General features: G+C 39.6%; 2 protein-coding genes across 2 annotated transcripts; one reads left to right on the top strand and one right to left on the bottom strand.

The window, feature by feature from the left end:
- Nucleotides 1-1,088: 1,088 nt before the first annotated feature.
- mpp1 (MAGUK p55 scaffold protein 1) lies at nt 1,089-10,667 on the bottom strand. The gene is made up of 12 exons (XM_081615221.1): nt 10,292-10,667; nt 6,092-6,220; nt 5,928-6,006; nt 5,306-5,391; nt 5,160-5,228; nt 3,830-4,026; nt 3,599-3,702; nt 3,439-3,519; nt 3,171-3,251; nt 2,870-3,072; nt 2,329-2,403; nt 1,089-1,790 (listed from the first exon to the last, which is right to left on the bottom strand). The coding sequence occupies exons 1-12, from the start codon at nt 10,412-10,414 to the stop codon at nt 1,614-1,616; spliced, it is 1,404 nt and encodes a 467-aa protein (XP_081471347.1). The 5' UTR covers nt 10,415-10,667; the 3' UTR covers nt 1,089-1,613.
- A 1,161-nt stretch (nt 10,668-11,828) lies between these two features.
- On the top strand, nt 11,829-21,121 carry tmlhe (trimethyllysine hydroxylase, epsilon). The gene is made up of 7 exons (XM_008403546.3): nt 11,829-14,496; nt 14,577-14,753; nt 16,313-16,592; nt 16,729-16,848; nt 17,010-17,246; nt 17,331-17,469; nt 17,569-21,121. Exons 1-7 carry the CDS (start codon nt 14,358-14,360, stop codon nt 17,698-17,700), a joined length of 1,224 nt encoding a protein of 407 aa, XP_008401768.1. The 5' UTR covers nt 11,829-14,357; the 3' UTR covers nt 17,701-21,121.
- The last annotated feature ends 3,495 nt before the right edge of the window (nt 21,122-24,616 follow it).

The raw sequence follows: 24,616 nt of genomic DNA on the forward strand, positions 1-24,616 counted from the left end.
GCCATCTTTTAGGTACGCGTCGTACCTGCAGTTTTAAGTTTCACCACATGGTGGTGGCAGAGAACAGCTTTGCGACAGTAAGTGCAACTCGAAAAGAGAGCGAACGTTGCCTTAGTAACTATCTGTCACAATGTCACGGTCATTTGGCACAGCACGCCAACATGCGATGCTCTCCCAACTTTAACCCAGAAGATTAGCAAACGGAATGCAGCAGGAACAGAAGACGTGTCTGTCTCTTTGGCTACAGACAAAATGTAAATTAATGAGACATTTTTTGTAAATGTCCCATCAATTTACAAAAATGGAACATAAATAAAGGCACATTTATTTTTTAAACAACCTAAAATGTATTTCCTTCACTTTTTATATATCAGCAAATTTGATAAATTGATCAATGGATTTATTTTTTTGTTTATGTTGAAATGTTGCATGTTTGGGCATTTATTCCCGCTGGTTTTGGATGTCGTGCTGCTGGAAGGATTTTTGCTCTTACTTTTGGACATTTATGATACACAAGTGTGGCAATAACTTGTGTGCTTTTGAGATTCTTTTGCATCTCTAAAGCAGAAGTATTACCTGAACTACAACTCCAAATTCCGGAGAAGTGGGCAAGGATCATATCCTCAACATCTCTCTGCTCCGCTTTGATTTTTAACCATAAAGCCAGAAAGTAACAGTCTTCAGTCAGAAGCCTCTTGAGATTTTTCTTTTTTTTTCTTTTTGCCCCGGAGATCCTTCCTGTCTATATCACCATCCACAATGACTCTTTGAAGACACTTGGATATTAAATGTTACAGCATTTAATTCCCATTTGGGATAAAGCAAGCATTGTTGAATGTTTTTACTTTAGAATAGAATGTGACGACTTCCCAATGCATTTGCATATAATGTCAGTAGAAGTTATTCTGAGGAATTTTAACTTTAAATGATTTTTTGAAACGTACCACTATTATTCAACACGATGGACGGAGACGTAAATCAAAGTGTGCATGTTCTTTTCTTCACTTCAGTTTATCTAAATTTATTTATAGCAGGTTTTTAGAGAGAGAGAAAAAAAAGAATTATGAAAAACAACATTGCAACAGAGCTAGGAGTTATTTTCTTTTTTTATTTTGCTGAAAAGTGCCTTTACAGTCCCCCATAAGGAATACAGTTTGGAGAAAATCCAGTGTAAAACCCTGCGAGGTCGTCAGTGGTCGACTAGAAGGTTTTGTGCTGAGGGTATTGTATGGAGTTACACAGACAGAACAAGCAGAGTCTGAGAACTTTCATTTCATGGCTCGATCTAATGGGATCAGAAAAGAGGATCATTCGAGGCGATGTGTCACGCGACAATTTCTTTTTATTTTAAAGCGTTTATATCTTTCACAGTTGAGGTCCTGTTTTGCATTTGATAATCTGTCAGCAATCACAAGAGGTGTGCAGCACCTGAAGCCGAACATATTTAAAACACCCTTTCGAGTCATCCTTTCTACGTATTGCTTTATTGTGCAAACAACAGTGCAAAGGAATCAAACGCACCGCTAACTCAGAGGTTTGGTGGAAGGAGTGATGTATTGCGCCCACGTTTGGGAACGCGGCTCTGAATCAAACGGGCGCCGGACGGCCCTTTCTCAGTAGACCCACGATATAGGCACCCACTGTGGGGTGGAGGTGGCCTGCTCCATGGCCTCCTCCACGCCTTTCACGCTCTCGTCTACGTCGTTGTTGACGAGAACCACGTCAAAGTAGTGTCCGTATGTGCTCAAAATGGCGTCCGACTCTTTCTGGATCATCTGAAGGTTTTCAGTCTGCAAAAAAAATAAATAAATAAATAAATATATATTTTTTTAATTATTATTACTTTGTTTAGCTTTTCAAGCATATCTACCATGATTTACGAAAGTATTCAGAACTTCTTGTACTTTTAAAAATAATGTGGTAAATCCAGATAAATTAGCATAGTAGTTTTAGATAGATTAAAAAAATTATAGTATTTGGCCAGGATTCTCCTAAAAAAGAGATTTTTGATCTCAATGGGATTTTCCTGATGAAATAAATATAAAATAAAGTAAAAAAAATTATATATATATATAAAAAAAAATAAAAAATTCTAAATCACAGCTACCCTACACTCTGATACCCCAAAACAAACTACATCAAAAACATGAACTTCACAACTGTGAACAGGTTTATAGTGGTCTACCAAATAAAAATTCCAGTAAAGCATTGACTTTTGTAGTTGTAATGATACAAAAGGTGAAAAAAAGCACATAAAAAATAACTTAATTATTTTTAGAGGCACTGTTTTGTATTATTATTGCTTTTTTGTTTTTTTTCATGTAGCACCTGTGCAGCTGTGTTGGTAGGAGCGATGAACACCACCAGTGGAGCAAAATCCGCAGTCCGAACAAGTTTCAGGGTCTGGAAGAGGAAAGACCATTCAATAAACTGGTAGTTTGAAACAATATTATTAGTTTCATTACATAAAAAAATAATCATCTATTGTAGCAGAAATCAAAACACGGTCTCTCTTCTACCTTTTAAATTTCCTTAAACGAGGTACTTTTGAAATGTGAGGATGTTGACCGTTTTCAAAATGCTTCAGTCGGACTGAACATGTCATCCAAGGTCATCCAAAATGTACTGGTAGCCATGATTGAGGTGGGCAAAAATATTTTAAATGAATTTAGCATACGTTCTTTTTTCATTAAAATAATCTCACCATAAAAAAAAAAAAGAAGTGAAAATCCAATATTGAGATCCAACTGTTTAAAGCACATAATTCCTAAAGTTTTATTTTTAAGTTACTGTTAGGAACTTAACAATTTACCTTGAGACATTTGTACATTATGTCAGATCTAAAAAGTTAGGAGTCCAAAACGCTGACCTGTGGTTCTATGTCCAGCACGGCAACTTTGCCTTGATCGTGGATCTTGTGGATGGTCTCAAACTTGGTTCCGAACATGAATCCCTGAAAGCTGCCGTATTCCAGCAGCTCGTTTTTAGAGATGCACTTGGTCATGTCTTCGTTTGAGATGAAGTAATACTCCTGTCCGTTCTCCTCGTCCTTTCGCTGGGGCCTGGTGGTGTCTGCGCACATTCAACGTTAAAGAGTTAACGGAAATTGCTCTACGAGATGAGCAAAAATATATAAAAAAACAAAACAAGTAAGCAGTCTTTCTACTCACGTGGTGCAGGGTAAGTGAATTTCTCAGGGTATTTTGTTAAAAGAGAATTTTTGATGTGGCTTCTCCCAACACCAGGCGCCCCTAGGAAGGAGCAAAATTCTCTAAACGTCACCTGACATTGTAGCTCAAAATGAACTCAAATGTATCACTTTTTTTTTTTTTAGAAGAAGGGCACTCCTGGGTACAAATATGTGTTTAATATTTCAAAATCTGGAAAGAAGTTCCTGCAAATTGACAATTGGCCCTTTATTTTAACTACAAAGCTTACCGATTAGCACAAGAGTTTTCCTTTTAAAAGCAGGGAGCCTCACAACCTCCTCATATGAGATCACGTCCAGCTGGTCGAAAACTGCAGGAGGACAGTTTAGTTTGTTTAGACAAAACTCGCAGCACGGAGTCGGCGACAACATGTGCAAAACTGCACTCACTGGAGCTGTGTTTGGCGAGGTACTTGTCTTTGCACTTCTTTTTCTTTCCGAACGGGCTGCAGGACTGCCTGCTCTGCTTGGCCTTGCTTTTGCTGGCCACCCTCCTGCAAAGAAAAAAAAACACACACACACACGGATCGAGCCGGGAATCTGTGAAATGCGGCGGCTGCGTGCGTCCGTCACCCCGCAGGGTTTCGTTTCAGCTGCGTCGAAGAAACGTCAGTCGTTTACCATTCTTGGAGTTCTGGAGAGGGTATCAGTCCGGCGAAGTCGACGGCGCTGCTCTCCACTCGGCCCTGCCACCAGTTTGGATCCTGCTTGTTGATGATGTGGATGATGTCGCCCGTCTGGAACTTCAAACCGGCCTCTTTGCAAGGAATGAGGTCGTCCGTGGAAGGGTCGTAGTCGAACTGAGCCCTCATGTACATCTGCAGATTAGGGTCAGATCCATGTGATGCAGTGAAAGACCTTTTTGTTTTTTGGTTTAAAAAGGCATTAAACACCCTTTGAATAAGTCCAGATTTTTGTACATGCGAGTGGATGTCCCAGGTGTCCTTTTGGATGCTAAACATCTAATTTGGCCATTTAAACCGTAAATAAATCTGAGTAAGTATGTAAAAAAGAAAATAACATGTATTTTTATATAAATTAATAATTTTCATTTTGCTTCGTTTTTTTTCTTTTAAGTGTCCAACAGTATTTTAAAACACATGTCTTCCTTACTTTTTGGGACCCCAGATACAGATGTGTACAAAGACAAAAAAAAAAACAAATGTCATCTTTTATTTTTAATCACGAAACCTACCAACAATAGATTTAGAAAAAGACAACTTTTAATGAGGGTATATTTACTTAAATGGGGGGTGGGGGGAATACATATTAAAGAAATAATAGAAGTGTGCTTGCTTTACATTCTTTACCAAGGGTGTCAATAAGTTTGGATGGGACTGGAGATTTGTAGTATTCCAAAACACTCAACTGGGAACTTTCCCAGGACACAGACACATTTTTTTCCCACTAATCTGCATAAAAGTGCAGTGGAGTGTGCTGGATCACTAAATCGATGTTCTTAATAGATAAAGTAAGCAAAGAATGTTTATCTGCACCAACTACTGGTCTACAAACTGGAAGCTAGGTTTGCCATCACTGATCACAGCAAATATAAAGTCTTAAGCATTGGGGAATAAAAATCACTTAAAAATCATTGAATCATTAAATTCCTCTTCTAGTTGGATTCGTCTGCAGCATGTCAAGAGCATCAAGAGCATCCATTTTCCCAGCAGGAAAATGGATGCCTGAATTAGCATGCTGTGTCCAGTAGATGGCAGTATGAAACCCACAATTAGTGCATTTCATGCTAAAAAAAAAAGAAAAAAAAGAAAAAGAAAATCTACTGCTAACGGTTGGGATTATCCTTCTACGTAAACTAATTTCATAGTCACCTGATTAAGAGAAGAGTCACCTAAACAAAATCATTTCAAACAGGAAAAGGTGAAGAAAACGTGATTACAGCAGTAATAAAACGCGCTAAGGCCAGGGGGCAGCGTGACGGCGGCCTTACCTCACACACTCTGGGTCGACCCTGCATCTTGGGGATGATCTTCATCGTTACAACGCCACTGGTCTCTTTCTGCGGGACGAGGTTTTAAATTTGAGGAATCAGACGAAACAAAAGATGAATTTAAAAGCTCAATATTTTCAACTTACTAGAATTTTTTGGAGCTGATCCACAGTGTGGTCTGTCACACTTTTTCCATTGATTTCTGCTATTTCATCCCCTTCGTGTATGGAGCCTGAAAAGAAGAATCCAAATGTTCTTTTGTTTTTTTTAGGACTTCTGCCCAGGTTTTGCTCTATACATAAGATTAAATATTTAACAGACTTGAAAGATATTTGAAAAAAAAAAAAAATCTTCTTAGCCCTGTTCTGACTGTTAAGCACACGTCACACATGCCAAAGCTTTTGTCCTGTGTTCATTTGGATTTTGGATTCACAATTAAAACTGCACAATATGCCACAAAAAATATCGCAATGGCGTAATCAGGGTTTGCAATATAATCGCAAAAGATCTTCATTACTCCAGCTAAACTTCAAAGCTGTGAGGTTTTTCTCTCCCTGTTGCAAGAACACCTAAGTGTAAATGTAAATGTTAATTTGGACATACTTAGGAAAGAAAACATTCAATAAATTCAACTGTGTACTCCCTCAATTTTTTATTTTGTTTTACTCAGAAAAAGACCTCAAGCTGCATGCTGCTTAATCGTTTAAACTCCGTCTCGGGCCCCCAACATCACATGAATCATATATCAAAGAAAAGATAAAAAGTCACCTTGTCTGTGGATCATTCCCCCGTGCAATATCCTGGCCACCGTGCAGCGCTGCTTTTCGTTTAATTTCAGCGTGACGCCCTGCAGGCGAGCAACACGAGACAACAGTCAGCAACTCATATCCAGGCGCGAAGCGACCGGAGGCCTTTCGCGGCGGAGAGCATACCATCGGCTCGGAGGGATTCTTCTCAAAGGCGACTTCTTTCATGCTGGCCGGCTCTGATCCGTTCATGTGTCCGGCGCAACCGTTGGTGTAGGACTCAGCTCCTCTGTCCTCCAAGGTCTGCATGGCCAACTGGGGAGGGGGAATAAAGACGAGAAAATTAGGCACTCGCATAAAAAAACTGATCAAAATATGAACTTTCACACTCCGATCCAACGGTTTTAATAATAATGCACTGGTGTGCATCCCAAAAAAAAACAAACAAACAAAAAAAACTGTTTCATTTGCAGCTTCGTTGTGTGTTCAAGGTTGAATATTAACCTGGCGTTTTAACACCCGATTAAGCACCTCCTGTCATCTGCTCCCCTCCCCCCCAGCTTCATGTAGTCATGGAAACAACAAGCAACATCAGGTGATGAAAAGGTTAAAAAAAAAAAAAAATCATCTTTTGACTTTTTTTGGAATTTCACACCGAAATAAAGCTGCTGCATGCCATAGATAAACCATAACATTCTTCCAAGAAAGGCTGAGGGATCGCATTAAATGTCAAGATAAGATGGTTTGCAGTATCAAAACCTTTTCTAAGTGAATCTCTGAGCTCTGACCTGGGAGGCCTGCATCATCAGCACAAAGTTCCTGCATTAAAAACGACGCATCAGCGCCACCTCAGCAGAAAGGGATGTTATCCGTATCCAGCTTCAGCACAACAATAAACCAATAAATATCATCATCGCTCCGCTGCGCCTCCTCCGGACGCGCTGCATTTTCTCCTCAATCCCACTTCTGGTTTCGGTATTGCGGACTAAGCAGCGGCCAGGGAGGCTGACGGTTATTTATACCGGCCTGGTGCCGCCGCGCGTCACCACCGAGCAGGAAGAGATCCGACGCTTGGCAGATGAAGTTACATCCTCTGTGTCGCCGTAAACATCCTGAGGGGCTAAACTAATAAAGTCCTCCCTGCTCACTTTGTTTAGCCTCACAGAGCTAAAACAACTGGAGCTAAACAAGCTGCACAAGCCGAGTCCGTTCCAACTCAACGCATGATTGTGTGGAGGATACTAATGTGACACTGTCCCTCCCCGACCTGTTGCTGTGAACTGCTGCTCAGCTCATTATAAACAACCACACTTTTCCCTCGCTTTCAAAAAAATAAAAAATAAAAATCTAGTTCTGCTTTTAGGTCATGGTGTGGAAACTCAAAGTCAAAAGGTTGACTTGCTGGCTAAGCAAATAGCCCGACTAATTATCCTACTAACATCAGCAAAGAAAACAATAATATTCATGGCAACAAGCATTTTGCGGTTGTGTTTTTATTTTGTACTTTTGCTTAAGTCCATGTGTCAGAATTTAAAATTGGGATAGCTTTAGTTTTAAATGGAACAACTGGTTCATGTTCTAGATTTTTGCTTTAAAGCAGGGGTGTCCAAAGTCGGTCCTCGAGGGCCGGCGTCCTGCAAGTTTTAGTTCTCTCCCTGGTGGTGGTAACAACCTTTTCAGCTTGTCAATGTTCCTTAGGCCTTCTAATGAGCTATCATTTGATCCAGGTGCGTTGAACCAGGGAGAGGACTAAAACATGCAGGACGCCGGCCCTCCAGGACCGACTTTGGCCACCCCTGCTTTAAAGGTTCGTATTGTGGAACCATCAGCTTTTACGGAAGCATTTAACTGCCAGAGCTTGGAAATAACTTCAGGAGCAGCATTTCATTTAAACGAGAATATTTTCTCAGTGCAACGAAAAGTAAAACTCATTAAAACGAGAAAGCATTCAAGGGCTTGTTATAACAGGATTTATAACTCAGCTAAACCAAAATATCTTCTCTTAATAAAGAAAGGTCATAACAGAGAAACAGAGGATTTTTAAGTGTCATCTAGAAGACACCGGGTGAGGAGGAGAGTCATAGAGACAAAGTCGTAATCAGTCAGAGGAGTGTATTTTTATCTTGTCAAAACTAAAAACTTTGTCGTTATAATGAGACATAAAACGTGTCTAGTTGTAACGACAAAGGTTCTTGTTTTAACAAATTTTGCATCTTGTTTCTGTTACTCCTGAATTTATTTCCAAGTTCTGGCCAATAAAACGTTAGTAAGCTTTCCTTCAGCCAGTTGCAGTGCGCAGCAACAGGTGGAGGAGGGGCAGGGCTCCTCTAGAAGTCTCACGTCAGACATTTTCTCTGGTATCTCATGAAATTAATGAACAAAAGGGAAGATTGTTGAGACCTTGAAACATTAAAATGTTGGTATACATAGCACTAATTTATGAAAAATTATGTTTTCCCTTCCTTTTTTTTTTCATTGTAGAAAAGGAAAAAGGGGGGCCGGGGGAGTAAGGTTGACAAGATCCTTGCTGAACTTGAATGCCACTTTTTGGGCATGGAGACACAGGACAAACAAAAGCAGACTCTAAAACGCTCCTCAGCGGTCTGTGGAGCTACAATAATGAAGAAGTCAGACTAAAGCATTACAGTTCTACTTTATGTAGACCAAAAGTGAATGATTTACATGTGAAAAGGAAGAATTTAAAAGCCCAATGTGTCCTATCATTTTGATACCATAGCTAACCGGAAAGGCCAATGTTTATGTGAACTCCTCTGATCATTACTTTAATTATCACAAAACGCTTCCAAATCCAGCACCTTACATGATAAACAGAGGCTGAAAGTTCCACAGTATAAAACGAGGTTTCTACCACACAGATAACAGAAACAGCCTTCCTGTTATCTGCTATAAGTTTTGCTCTTTGGCAGCTAAACTGACATCTCTGTGCCCCCTCATAATTCAATTTAAAAACCTCACTGTTGCACTTGCATCACTCAGGATGTGTTGTAGGTTAGATAAGATTTTTTCTTTTCCGAAAAGACAGTCGACAGTCAGGACCAAACAGTTTCGATCAAGAAACAGCTTTAATCTGGATCCATTTACCTCATTTTCTGCCAAGAGTGGAGCCGTTTTCCACTGATTCCTCAAAGTGTCCACTTTATGGTCACTAAAGTTTAAACTGTTACGACCCCAATAACAGTTTAAACAAAAGCACAAAAATAACAGTTCCTTGGAACAAACACTGGGGTGGGGGGGATTCAGCAGCAGCCTCAAGGGTTGTTGACGTTCAAACAGGGCGTTCGGTTCTCACTTTGTTCTGCTTGACGGCCATCTTTCCTTTAACCATGTGATTTACAGGATTTGTGATAGAGCTGAAAGCAAACACCCCCGATGGACATACTGACGACATCACAGAAAACAGAGCAGGACAGGGCATGTCCTCAACAAGAAACGCAAGTTATAGGCAGTTCCCCTTTTCATTAAACAGGCATCCCCTACTGTTAAGATAACGCGACCTCACTGGGAGACAGTGATTTAACCAACCTGCACTGGACCCAAGGACAAAGTGGTGTGATTGGAGTGGCAAACTGCTGATATGAGGAAAGACGTTTCCTCCCTTCCCCTCGCTATCTCACTAGTGCTGACCTTTCAAGTTTTTAAGAGATATTCTGCAACAATGACCTGTTTAGTATATGTCCAAATCCCCTCCATTTTGCTCCCTGGACATTTGACTTGAGTCAAAATTATTGTTCTTACAACAGAAAAACAGGCTGGAGCAGCTTGATGAAGTAAACAACCCGACAGTCTGGCTTCACCTGACTGCTGAAGCTAATTCCTGATCCAAGCCTGTGGGAAAGTTTACGCAACAAACTGAACAAAGCAAAGAGCAATTGGGTAGCAAATTGTACAAAATGTAGAATGTAAAAAAAAAAGAAGAAAAATACAAGAGGTCTATTGGTGATCATTTGAATTGTTTAGCATGCAACAGTTTATTATAACCTCAACTGCTTACTCACTGTCCTATGATCGCAGCCAGAAATACACACTTGTCAGCTGTATTTGGACGCAGTTTGGCGTAAAATGCAGAAGTGAAATCGCCAATCAAGTGTCTTCTGGAGTCTAAAATAAGGTTGACAGACTGGAAAAGTGCAACGGTTGCTGACAAAGACCTGCTGATTTGACAAAAAAAAAAAGACACTTGAAGTTCTTATTTCAAAAATGATGGTGTTCATAACCAACCCCGCGGTTATAAACACAGCTAGAAAGACCATGTTGTTATTTTACAAAGTTACAGGCAACAATGAGCACCCCATAATCTGCTACCCGGAAGCAAACACTTAAAACAAAATAGAGGGGGAGACGCACTAAATAAGGCAGACATCTTACCTTGTCAGATTTTGGTTTGTTTTGCAGGAGCTGCTCCAGGTACAGATCAGAAAGGGCTGTCCGGACGCTGTTCACCGGCTCTAGTGTGAGGGCAGGTTCGTTTTTATTGGATTCTAACGTCATCTTCTTCTGTTAGCTTAAAAAAAAAACTGTGAACCCGACTTGCCCCCAGACCAAGGTCCACGGGAGGCTTGATGAAACTGCTGATAAGGACTCTTGACGACAGGATAAGTCGCCGTCTGAGGTAAAAGTCCAAGGTTTTAATCAGCAGCAGGTGACGAACAGGAGATAACTACAGCGGGGACACCGCTGACGAAGCAAGTAAACACACAACTGCCGCTACTGCCGCTGCAACTGCTGCTGTGCTCAGAGCGTCAGGCTCGCGCTGCGTTCAAGTACCACTTCTAAGCTCCGAACATACACTACTTTAGTGTATTACTGTGATTTGAGGGGAAATAAACTAACCAGTTGCGTGAAAAAGTTTCAAAACAGCTCGCGCTACTTTAAATACTGGCTTTGCAAGTACCATTAAACTTTCAAAACGTGTTTTTCAAACACATTTGTTAGGTTAAGTAGAAAATAACAATAATAATTAAAAAAAAACAAGCTGTTTTTTTTTTTTACCATTTTAAAATAAAAACAAAAAACAATGAGAATTGCAACCCATTTTCACACGGAAGTCGGGATTTCCAAGTTTTAAGTTGGAAGTCTGGGGTTTGTTCCGCAATATTGATAATCTTGAATATAAAACTTCCCAGGTAACATTCATGCATGGGACCCACTTGAGTAAGGAATTTAAATGTTACTTCACATAGATTTTATTTTTATTAAATTTTTTTGCATAACGACCCCAATATTAATTGTCTACCTACATCTGATCCAGGGATTGGCATGGCACACCCCAAACCAAAATACAAAATAAATTTTTAGGAGTTTTATTATATTGCTGTTATAAGAGTCGATGGATGCAGAACCTGGAATGAGTGACAGATAAAGAAAGTTAATGTGCATATGATAATTTGTTTTAATAGGCTTGGATTAAACTGTTAAAGTAACAAGCAAGAAAGCACACTAAGTCATTGAAAGCTTAGGATAGGTATTTTTTGAGATAAGCAAATTTCCGACGGTTTTGAATGCGCCACCACCTCTGCGTATTCAGAAAGACTGCGCTAACGGAGCACGAGGAAGCAAAACAACGCCGTCCTCAAGAACACGGTGATCCCAGAAAGCGCACCCAGCTGCAACGGGGAGCTTACACAACACTCTCACAGCTGTCATCGGGGCGTACAGCGGCCTGCAACGCTTACTAATAAAAGTAGCAGGGCCGAGTTTAAAAACCCGACTGTGCTTGATTGAGCATTATTTCCTTTGCTAAGGTTCACGAACTTGCAAAACTGGACTGCAGAGAGTTTGTACAGTAGTACACCACGCCCCTTTGATGTGACGCTACACTCTGGGGGACAATAAAATACGGACAACTACGTATGAACCCGTTGCACTTTGTTTTAACAAATAAAGTGTTACACTTTATTAAAGTGTTACACTTTATTTGTGGAAAAATAAAAGGAAAAGTTTTTCCTTTTTTTCTTTTTTTGCACATTACAACCACAAACGTCCATGTTTTACTGTTACAGACCCACAAACTGTATGATTGGGAAATAAAAAAGTTCATGAATACAATGGTTTACAACGAAAATGGAAAAGTGTGGCTTCTATATTCAGCCCCATTTACTCTGATGCACTTAAAACGGAGGTGGGAATGTCTGTCGGCTGATGATTCTTTGATTTGTCTTCATTGATTCTTGGAAACAGCTGGAGCTCAGTCAGAATGGATGCATAGACAGCGTCTACCTACAGAAAACCTCCACTTCTCGTCACGGATTGCCTGTTGAAGTTAGGTCTGAACTTTGACTGAGCCATTCGAAAACAAAAAGTAAACCATTCCATTAACTCCGAGTTGCTCTAAATTTAGAGCAGGGGGTCCTTTTGGATCACTTTTGCTCAAGTCTCCAGTCTTTTACAGCCTCCTACAGCTTCATCCATCTTTGTATCAACGCCAACTTACTTCCCTGGCACACAGAATAATGTTGCCACCACCATGCTTCAGCATTGGCGCGGCCTTCCACAGCATTTTGTTGGGAGATTAAAATCTCAATCATTGCCCTACAACTTGGTCATCTTTTCAAATCATTAAGCGTATATATTTAATAACATTTGGTGAAAAGCAATGCCTGAGAAGAGATGAACAGAAAACCGATTAGCTGTGAGGTCAGTTTGTCAACCTCTACAACGAACTCCAGAGGGAGCCACTGAGTACGTGGGGAGTAGTCAGCCCCCACCTTTTCTGATTTATTGATTGACAAATCAAATTATCTGCTGTGAGTCCGTCTTTATGTGCACATCATGAAATCATCTGAGCTGATAGCTATAACCTAACCTCACATTTCTCCCTCATGAGCCACTTCTCATCTCCAGCCTTGACTTAAGTGGTTCGTTTTTTGCTGCTTGCGTATGAAATTGAGTTCAAACGCAAGTTATTAACTCAATTTCATAGCCAGAAACTACAGAGCTCATAATCCTGACAGAAGGTTATTGTGAGGAATCTATCTCTAATGTTGAATTGCATAAATGTAATAAGAAAAAAAAAAAACATAACAACAAGTAAGTATTAGGGAAAATGGACTATATATTGGCTGCTTAACAAGTCTGATGATTTAATCATTTATGATATATTTCAGTGGGCATAGAGATGTGTATTAATAAATTAGATTATCATTTTTTTAAAAATCATTTATTTCAGTCAATTCAAAAGCAAGGGAAGTCAAAATTACGACTTTGTGTGTCATAATTAGAAAAAATAAAGGTTTCATGTGATGGATATTTCCTTGCATCGTGGAGTTTTCCTGCCAAAAGTCCAAAGCTTCAAAGCTTTTTTTTCCACTCTTGTTATTTTTGTAACTTTTGTCCTGTGACACGGCGCTCTGGCATGCTTGAAAAATCATTTCCAAATTATGTTTCAATTGATGGCAGAAGTTTTTTCATGGAAGATTCATTGATCCAGCTCTCAAATCATGTCATTGGACAGAACTGTGACGAAGCTCCATCTGCTTTTCCCTCCTTGGTATTTTCAAATGAAAGCATTTATATTTCAAACATAAACTCGTTGTACACTTATGTCCATTGTTTATGATAAAGTACAATAAAGATGTGCGATACTGGACATAATTCTGTGTCAATCCAATACCAAGTACATGCAGCCTATCGCCGATACAAATGCTGATTCTGATACTTTTCTTTTAAGTTTGATCATCAAACTCCTGACCTTCAAGTGTTTTTGTATTCTTTCCTTTGAATTATTTTTGTTCAAACCTGGGACAGAATTTGGACAAAGTGTAAAAATGTCTACACAGTTTATTATTTTTGATGTTTTTCCTAAATAGACAAAGTGGGGGAAAAATAGCATTGGAGAGCAAATCAAAAGAAAATTCTTCCTGAGGTCGAGTTGTGAAACTACAAAACAAAAATTTTCAAGAGGAAATTGCAGACACTGATACTAATCTGGTGTGATATTATCAACATTTTTGGATTGATCCGGCCACCATTAACATACAATAGTTTTTTTGCCTAGTAAGAAGTGGAATTTCCTTGGAAATCACAATGTTTATTTACTGTACAGTAGGTCATAATTCAGATGTAACTTCGTAAAACATAAATCTCAGTTCCCGTGACGTCACCAACAACAGTTTGTGAGGTTCTAATTTGTGTTGGTAAATGCCTCCCTTTCTAATATGGCGGCGGCGTTGACGTAGTCACACATCCCGGTTGAGCGAAATACGCATGCCTGAACTGAACAAACGTTTTGTGTGTGTGTGTGTGTGTGAAAGAGGCTAATTTAAATTCTACAAGTGTTTAATGATTAAGCTTTTATTGGGGTTTTTACGTGTTTTATGAGCTGAACGATTTATCTGCAAGAACGGGATTAACCAGTCTGTCTGGAAACTGCAAGGTATCGGATTAACGGTGTTTTGCAGATTTATAGTCACACTCGGTTGTGATTTCAGCCGGCATGTTCAGCGTGCTTCCCAGAGCAGCTGGCTCTGCCCTGAGGCAGTTTCAGCTGCCGTTTGCCCGCTCAGAGCCCTGCATGTCGCTGCAGCTCCGCTTTGCAGCTTCTGCGACCCTCCGCTTGCTTGAAGACTGCCTCGGTGAGTTTAACGACAGCCGTTCCTGTACTGCACATCTACTTCCATAATGATCTCATGCGCTCTGCATGTGAAATCACCAGAGGTCAGCTACGAGGGGACCCCGATGCGTTTCAACTACGTGTGGCTGCGGGACCACTGCCGCTCAGCGTCCTCTTACAACTCCGCAACCCACCAGAGGAGCCTGGACACCGGGAGCTTGGAGCTCACCCTGCGCCCTGAGAGCTCCGCGGTGGAAGACGGTCAGCTCGTCCTCACATGTGAGTGTGAACGCTGCGTGAGATTAAACCCGTTTATTAAGACGGGTTTTCCCAATTGAATTTGCTCGCATGCCTATCTAGTACAGCTGTACCCAGCAATAATCAGTTTTTAACTCTGTAATACTTCACAGTATAGCAGGACAAATATTTTTTTCCACTATAATTTAAAGCATATGTGCTGTTTTATAAAATAGGGAGCATGCATTTTGGAGTATAAAATTACACCAACTCTTTATTTCAGCAGGATAAACTGGGGTTAAGATTGGATCCTATGGGAAGATATGCTAGTACTTTTACAGTATACAGTATATGATGATCTTTACCCTTTGTCTCTATAAAGTGACAGACGATATAGATTTGCTTCGTTGTCAGGTGACGCCAAGAATCCTTTAGCTTTTTCCATTTTTTAAAATAAAACAATTGGTTTTCAGTTGTTGATTTTTTTTCTCTCCCAACAATAACTTGGATGCAAAACAGACCCAAAAAATGTTGCGAAAGATGTGAACTAAGACAAATTAGCTGTATGGAATTTAGAAAAAAACACGCTTTCCTCATTCTATAATAAAATGTTTCATTGGTAAGAGGTTAGCAGGTCAAGAATGAATATGTTTTAGATGGGCTAAAAATGTATTTTGCATCTCTAGACTATCTGACACCTTATCGAGACGAACGAGAAATAGTCTGGTCACCATAGCTGGCATCTCATCTCAGAAAGACCTTTTTCTTCTTCAGCCAGTGAAACCTCCTGTAATAAACAACTAATGATGACTTCTATCTAATTAAACCCCGATGTGTGAATAGCATGTTTCTTTTAATATCTAAATTAATAAAATGCAAAGTGATAATATTGTCATTATTAACATGTAATTGTAAACAATTACATGTTACAGGTCATTACTCATTAACACCTCACGTTAGTTAATGTGTGGCGTTTGAATATTCTCCCCTTTGCTTCCTCCCACATTTAATTGGTGTCTGAAATAAATTGCCCCTTGGTTCCTTTGACTTGTGTGTCTCTGTGGTTGATTTCTAGGCCTTTTCTGAGGTAGATAAAACTGGCTTCACATGTAAGTACAGTAAGTATCGGCCGGTCACCGATCTCCTAAAATGAAGGAAATGGGCATCGTTAAATCCTGGCCGACATGATTTTTATTTCCAGACCTTTACTTTTTTCAAAACACATGTTTAGAGAAATACCATTCCCTGGAATCATCTTGGGACCAAATGATGGGACTGGGCCTGCCATAGTGTTAGTATGCATCACAACTTACATGAAGTGACAAATGAGGAGGTGGTAGCCTCGCGACAGACGGTGTTGATGTACAGAATAATGTGGCGCTTGATGTTAGCTCAGCATGTTCAAGCTCAGCTGCGTGTGTTGATTCACGAGCGCCATGCTTCTGACACCTTCATTTCAGTAAGAGCTCCATCTCCTAAACCCATGTAGAAGATTGAAAAGGGACAGTCACACACAAAAGAAAGTCCTTCAAATACAAACCAAATAAGAAACAAACTTCAATTTAGTTCGGAATCGATTGCAATGTCCACTCTGCTTACAGGGCCTGGTGGCCACGTGTCAGAGTTCAGCCTCGGTTGGTTGGCCGAGAACAGCTATGAAGGAAGGAAGACGGTCATGGAGCAGCCGCGCATCCTGTGGAACGCTAACGTCTACCAAAACGCTCGCATATCAGCAGCCAAATGGGACAAGTTCATGAGCTGCGACAGCGAGCTGAAGAAGTTCCTTCAGAACTACCTCCTGTATGGAATTGCCTTTGTGGACGACGTTCCGGCGACTGTGGAAGCCACTGAGGAAGTCACCAGGAGAGTCAGTCTGATCAGGTAGCACTTTTTGTTTTTTTGTTTCGGATTGTTTTGTTTCTAGTGCAGCTATATTCGTCATAGATTGCGTTACCACGTGAGCAACATTAACTGACTACTTGTTTCTTTTTTTCTTATTTTTTGTGATTCTTCAAAGAGAGACTACTTACGGGAGAATGTGGAGTTTTACATCCGATTTTTCCAGAGGCGACACTGCCTACAGTCAGCTGGCCCTCGACCGTCACACTGACACGTCTTACTTTCAGGAGCCATGTGGGTAGGTAAAGTAGAATGTGCCATACCTTTTCTAGCTTTTCCAGAGTCTGGGGACTTTGTACGCAAGACTCTGACTCATATGAGGTAGAAGCCTAGTGGGCCTTTATGTAGAATAAGCTGCTGTTTTATCTCTGAGAAGTGTCGTTTTGGCTGCTGTTGCAGAATCCAGGTGTTTCATTGCCTCCGACATGAGGGTAGTGGAGGGGAGACGCTGCTGGTGGATGGCTTCTACGCTGCGGAGAAGCTCCGCCAGCACTCCCCCGAGAACTTCGAGCTGCTGTGCCGCGTCCCCATCAGGCACGAGTACATTGAAAACACAGAAAATCACCAAAACCACATGACGGGCATTGGCCCCGTGCTCAACGTCTACCCTTGGAACAGTGAACTCTACATGATCCGGTACGCTGACGTTGAAATCCGATGGATTTTGGGCCGTAGATGTTGATGAGTAATGCTAACTGCTTGGTGTCCTAACGACTCCAGATATAACAACTACGACCGGTCGGTGATGAACACGATGCCCCACGACATCATCCGACGATGGTACGTAGCACATCGACAGCTCACCACAGAGCTACGGCGGCCAGAGAACGAGCTGTGGGTGAAACTCACTCCAGGCAAAGTAAGAAAGCTGAAGATTTAATCAGGAATGCAAAAGCTGCACAATTGAAGTTCAAAGCTTAAATGTAACGGAAATATCCTCTTTCTCTTGTCCGCTAAGGTGATTTTTATTGACAACTGGAGGGTGTTGCATGGGAGGGAATCTTTCACCGGCTTGAGGCAGCTTTGTGGATGTTATCTGACCCGAGACGACGTCCTCAGTGCTGCACGCTGCTTTGGACTGCAAGCCTAAACATACAGATTCTGTCATTTCAGTGCCTTAATCGTCTGACGTTGGACTCGGAGTCCCTTCAGTCCAGGAAGATGTTCTGCTTTGCTCAGAACATCTTCCTATATTCCGATAAACAAGCAATATTACATATATTTTGTAATATTGCTTGTTTTTAAAGATTTTTTGTTTAGAATTGAGCAGTGCCGTGTGAGAAGCTCAAGGTTTGGGATATTGTCTTAGAACCTAATCCTTAAGATTCTCCGTACCTGACCTGTGCTGTTCTAACTAACCTCTGGGGCCTTCACAAAACTTACAGATTCACACTGAGATTAGATCAAAAAACACACAGATGGACTTTAGGTGACCTCTGAAGGCAACTGACTGTGCTGAATTCTGTGTATCAGAGTAAATATGAACATTCTTCATATTTGTCCTATTTCTGAAAGAACTTTATTAAATAAATAAAAAAAAGAACAAATAAAATGTGTTGGAGTAACATCATAAAATGTGGAGAAGTTGAAAGGACATAAATATTTTGTTCTTGACTGAGCAGTAGTGATTGACCACTACAGTAAACACAGTGAATTTTTCGGATTGCTTGCTCATGACGTTCTGCTTTCAGTCTTGGATGGCTGATAAAATCCTCAGCTGCCTCTTCTTACGCAACGGTTTAATAGCTTACAGTTTTACAAATGTTGCAACCGACCATTCATTTACAGCGAAAGTGAATGAATGGCTCAACAAGGGCTGCTTTTCAGCTAATGTGAGGCTTTTATTAAAACTAAAGGTGTGTCGAAAAATAGCTACTTCTTAAAAGCATCCAGCAGTTACTTTATAGGTCTCTGTTAAGGGAAACACATTGCTCATTTATTTGCTGCCTTTACTCTTGCCAAATCGGTAACAATTTAATGTTCACTTGTTTTGACATTGGCACAGGGCAGGAGGCCTGTTATTTATTAAATGTGCTGCTAAGCCAAAGAAGAAGTTATTAAAATATAGCTCATTTCCTGGTGTAAAATAAATGTATGCAGATTCGCACATGGATTCTAATTAAACCAGACACTTTTCTGTCAGTAGAAAAATCCAGAGATTTTTCTAAATGTTTACAAACTTAATGAAAGAAAATCTGGTGCAGTGCACTTACAGTGCCTTGCAAAAGTATTCATACCCTTTACGCCTGTTCCAATTTGGATTTGTGGCAACCAAAAGCTTCAGTGTAGTTTATTGGGATTCTCTCGGATAGACCAAAAACAAGGCTGTGCATATTTGTGAGACTGAGGGGGGAAAAAAAATTTGGATGATTTTCAATATTTATTTTACAAATTAAAATCATAAAACTGCAGCATGCATTTGTATTTAGCCTTCTTTACTCTGGTTACCTGCAGAAATCACCAAATCAGTCGTTTTACTAGTACTTTTTTGGTTCTCAATATGACTCCCTGATGATAAATATAAGTAGATTTCTAAAAGGAGTTGCAGGACTGTCGAGATGTCTTGCAACTTGAAGTCTTCATGAAGGAGAATAATAGAGTCTGACATTAATCAGGGTCTGAGACATTTATGTCTACGTCACTATGAGTTAGATGGAAAAGTAGTAAATGTAATAAAAAGCTAATAGAAAATGAAGGTGATGAGTTTCGTCATATGAAGTGAAGTCTGATCGTGATTCATGTTAAACAATAGTTCCAAATGGTCCGTCATCTAACCGGTGACGTCCTTCCAGTTGCTCTCATTCTACCCTTTCTCTTCAGCAAAGGAGGTTGCTAGATGTAGTTGCTATAGAAACCTTACCCAAGGAATCTGTGTCTCCCTCTAGTGTAAAAAGAAAGTGTTTACCTTCCACTTTTTAGGTTAAAATCGTAATAATAAAATGACATAAGATTTTAATATGTATATAGTCTAAACCTGTGCACACACTCTAAAGAAACAAAAGTGAACGTGCCAGGACAACAATGTTGCCTGTAAAGAATCTGGCTGCCAGAGGAAGTCACAAAAACACAAAAGGCTGACTTACCTTAGTCCTTGTAATATATACACACATACAAGGCTAATCAGAACTGACCATCCTGACCACGACTAGTCTGTTCATTTTACACAATTATTATTCAACTATAATAAGTTTTAAAAACAACAAACTGATCACATTTAAATTAATTCACTCCAGATTTTTATCCAATTGTTTTATTATTATTATTATTACCTTTGCCGCGATCAGCAAGTTTCTGGCATAATTCCGGTTGGAAATTTCACTCTAACTCTTAACTAAATGAAACTATTATTTGTTTGAATTGGTTGGTCTCTACATAGTTAGCAAGCCTTTAAGCAAAATCTAGGCATTTGCAGTTTCTACAGTTTAAGTGTTGCTTTGAGCTGAGGGGGAGAGCTTGAAGACGACTGTATTTCTTTTTCGTTTCATCCACTTTTGAAATGAACCGGTACAATTGGCAGACCCTCAGAATGACACAGCCACCACCATGCTTGATTGCCGTTACAGTGTTCTAAGGTTTGAAATGCAGACATCAGCTGTGCTTAATGTTCACCAGATCCCGGACGGCATAATTAAAACTGTGGGAGTTGCTGTATGGAGTTAAATTTGTTTCACAATTATTCAATAAAAAAAATAAATAAATAAAAAAATCATGTCAAAATAAAAATAAGAATAGAATTGTGATCAAAACTTTGGATTTAAAAAAAATGTTTCAAACAAAAAACTTATCTCAATCAAGCAAAATTAAACTGCAGTCAAAACACTTTTTAAATGGAAAGAATTATAAAAAAAAAAAAATGTAAAGCTTTATTTTAATTGAAATCACTCATTTTTGTTTGAAACGTTTATTTGCGCATGTCAGATTTTTTTGTTTGACAGTCTTTAAGATTTTGGTTGAGACTAAAGTTTTTTTTTGATGCTCCATATTTTTTGGTTGAATAATTGTGAAACAATTTTAACTCCATATTGCTGCGTTGACTGTTCACCATCCAAACCAATATCCTTAAAACTCTGAGAAATGTATTGTCGCACAGAAAAATGATCCTTTAATGCACATAAAATATGATTTTAAAGTTGGTAAAGTGGGCCAACACTATGTATTTTTTTTAAATCCTTCACCTCAGATAAAAGCCTTAAAGCCAGTGCTGTGCCAGAAAACAGTCAATTTAAAGGAGCTAATCTGCCAGCTGCTTTTTAATTGGCCACATAAACTCATGCTGAAAATCAAACTCGCTATAAAACATGTCATCAAGTAACACTTGCCTTGCAAAATACATATTAGACAGCAAATTTTGTTGTTGTTGAATTGTGAGTTGCATAACTGACAATACAGTGTAGTTCAACACCCAAACAGTAATAAGCAATGAATTTCTCTGACAGACAATAAGTCTGATGTAATGTAATGTAAAGGCTTAAAACGTGTAGATTGAGAAATAATTTATCAATGTCTGTGAACATATTTTTCTTCTTCTTCTTCTTCTTCTTCTTCTTCTTCTGCTTGCATCCTTTTCACTTCAGGTGCCTTCGATACAGCGAGTGTCGGCCCCACACCTCACTGGCTGGTTTTGACCTGAGTGAACAAATCACAAAGCAGAGGTGTGTACAAAAAAAAATGTGTAAGGGTCCCCTGTTCAGTCTGTGTGAGCTGCTGAGACAAAACCTGTGAGGTGGGCTCAAACGCAGGACGTTTTAATCAAGCAAAGCCCTTATGAATGATTCATTTTTGTGCATTTCATGTGTAAATCACTCACTATTGGCCTCAAAATGTAACCTTACAACTCTGCCAGTGAACTGAAAGCAACTGTACACTCTCACTTACATTTTTACTTTACTTTCACCTGCTATTCAACTTCAGATGATTTTGCCGGAAATGGATGTCCACGTTTGCTATTCATGATATGCTGCTCGTTATCTGACATCACATCATAACTGCATGCAAGAGTAAGTGGGTGAAACCATGTAAATCAGCACTATGCATATTTACAGCGCGCACACTTGGACTGGCCCCCTCCGAATGGGCCGGCGCTCTGCGTCGTTTACATGCAGCAGACATGGATACGTATTCCGAATGCGGTACAAAGATGCAGTCACAGTCCTCTTCTAATTTCCACTGACAATGAGGAGACTGCTGCGGTATCCATGGAAACTACAGAGGATACGGAGGCCTGCCCACCAAGTTGTCCTGGTAACTGGGTGAATGAGACGATTCCGGCTGAATGTAATTCCCTGCATTCAGGGCCAGCAGTTTTGATAAGTTTGGTAATGTGACAAACACAGGAAGGAGCGCTGAAACATTTGTGTAAATATGTGTGTGTGTGTGTGTGTTTATGCATTTCAATAACAGCTAAATCAATAGCAAATTGCTTACGAGCCGTTGTCTGCAGTCATTCTCTGAATGAATGTGGTCCAATAGCAAAAACCACATCTGTTTTTCTTGACCCTGATGTGACTGTGTATAACATTCACTGGCAAAACTGCAAATGAACGTGATACATTTTTCAACATGTTTATTATATTCCATCATTATTTTTACATTACTTAGCTTCTTGCAAGTGGAGAAGTGTGCGAACAGCAACGAGACATCGATGAAACACAAAGCACTGACAAACGAGAAAAAACAAAAAAAACACTTGGCTTGTTGGATTTAGCTCATCAAGGACATCGTCATGATATTGGCCGTCCAATCAAAAATGTTCTCCATCATCACCTACTTAAATGTTCCTTTTTAACGTGACCCACAATGTGTACCAGCTGCAATCTGGGCTGTACAATGTCAATCTTTTCTGAAAAATAGCAATGGATCCAGGAATGATTGAGTTTCTTCAGGCAAGTCTCATAATTTCTGGCTAGTTGGCAAATAATATGCCTTAAAAAGAAAGAAAGAAAAAAGGATTGTAGGGCAATAAAGAGTGGAATTGTTGCAGGCAGGGATAAGGAAGGACAATGTCATGAATTTACTTTGTGTTTTAGAGAAGCTCTCTCTTGCAATAGTGCACTTTAGTTCAGAATAGAATCATCTAGGGATAAAGGACTATGAGTTCTCTAAAAAGGGATGAGGAGGATAAGTGGGATGAAATGGATCATGAAAATTGAGTGGGATAAGAACGGGTCATAAACACAGATGAGGAGGAGGATGAGGGAAGAAGGAAAGTTGTAAAGAGACGTGGAGGAAATAAGGGGGATGAAAAGGAGCCATTAAAAGTTGTAAGACGGATGAGAAAGTATAAAGAGAGATGATGAGATGAAGATGTCAATAAAGACAAGTAAGGAATTTGGGTGGATTGAAAAAAAAGAAAGGAAACCGATGACGATCCAAAAGTAAAAAAGGACGAGGAAGAAGAAATGAGTGGTAGAGATTATCTGATAATCAGAATAACGTAAGGGTTTGTAAAAATGGATAAGGACGATGAGTGGGATAAAGAAAACGTCTTCAAGGTGAATAAAAGGATGGGTGGGAGATAAAATCAGACGAAATGAGATGAGAAAAAAGGTGGCTGTGTGAGAAACCTTGTTGCCTTTCACATCGTCATTAAAATCATAGCATTCTGTCATAACAAAAAGTAGACTTTGAATCATAATTTGTTAAGGGAATAATCTGTTCTAGAAATCTTTTTTCTTTATCCGACAGTCGAAAACATGAAGTGGCCTTCCTGCTCCCAATATTTTACTTTTCCTTTACATTCAGAGTCACGGTAAGATTTTGTTGTTCTGGGATTTATTCTGACTCAACACCTCACAGCCTCACAATGAGTAGCTATAATATAAAACATATCATTATAGTGCTCCTGCAGGGAGTTTATGTTTTCTAAAAGTAGAAGTAACTGCTACTTAACTATCTTCCTGCCTTAACAGGGAACCCAGCAGAGAAAATTCTTTAAAAAAATGTCATTTCCCGTTTGCTACGTCCGGTATCCACCTTTCTTGATAAACAACATTGAGTACTTTTTTATATATATATATATATATATATATATATATATATATATATATATATATATATATATATATATAATTTCCCTCTGTCAGCGTCTGCCCGTACGCCGACAGAGGGAGAGAGACGGTGAATCATACATGATTAATTGTCTGTAATTACCAGAGGCTGACAAAAGTGATTAAGGATGTGAAGAATGTTGATCAGGGGTGACTGGAAGGGCGAGGGAGGAGAAGAGGGAGGTGACAGGAGCATGTAGTAAAGGGGAGGGAAGTGTGTGGAGCTCATTACCCAGAAGACACTTGTAGGTTGGGAAGAGAAGACGACCTCGGTGTCTTCAGACGCTGACAACATGTGTTGGCAGCTGTGTGTTTGGGTGCACTGATGTGACAGAGGGTGGTGGTGTGTGTGCATGTGCGTGTGTGTGTGTCGAGGGGCTCTACAAATAAATGTAGCAGCAGGACTCGTGACCAGCCGGTGACAGTTCAGGAGGTTTTTCTCACCATGACGGACATGAAAACTGCGTTCAGGATGAAGATATTTATTTAAAAGCAATAGTTTTGTTATTTTACGCCAATATAAACTGAGATGGAAAAATAGCCTGTAGACCACAAATTATTCATCCTCCAAACAATTCAAGGGAAATGACTCAAGCTGTGTAGGAAATGGACGTTTGGAAAGCAACTTTCACAGCTGCACTTTGAAAATTACAAGCTTCGTTTCAGTTCCTGGCTTGGTTTCCTATTTTTGTGCAACCTCTTTTATTTATTAATAAATGAGGGTTAAAACACAACTGAATGGCCTCTCAGTAAAGACTGAACCATTTTTCATTAGTTGGATGTAATTACTATGTGTATAAATATATAATAAAACACCAGACTAAAGCCAAAGATCATAAATATATGCAACTTTAAAATCTTCTTTCTTACAACTAAAGCACTATATAAATAACAAATTCAAAATTAAGATTATTAAATGGGTAAATGATGTTTTTGTTACTACAAAGTCATGCATTTGTG

This window comes from Poecilia reticulata, chromosome 14 (assembly GCF_904066995.2).
Source record: "Poecilia reticulata chromosome 14, P_reticulata-male-v2, whole genome shotgun sequence".
Taxonomy (NCBI): domain Eukaryota; kingdom Metazoa; phylum Chordata; class Actinopteri; order Cyprinodontiformes; family Poeciliidae; genus Poecilia; species Poecilia reticulata.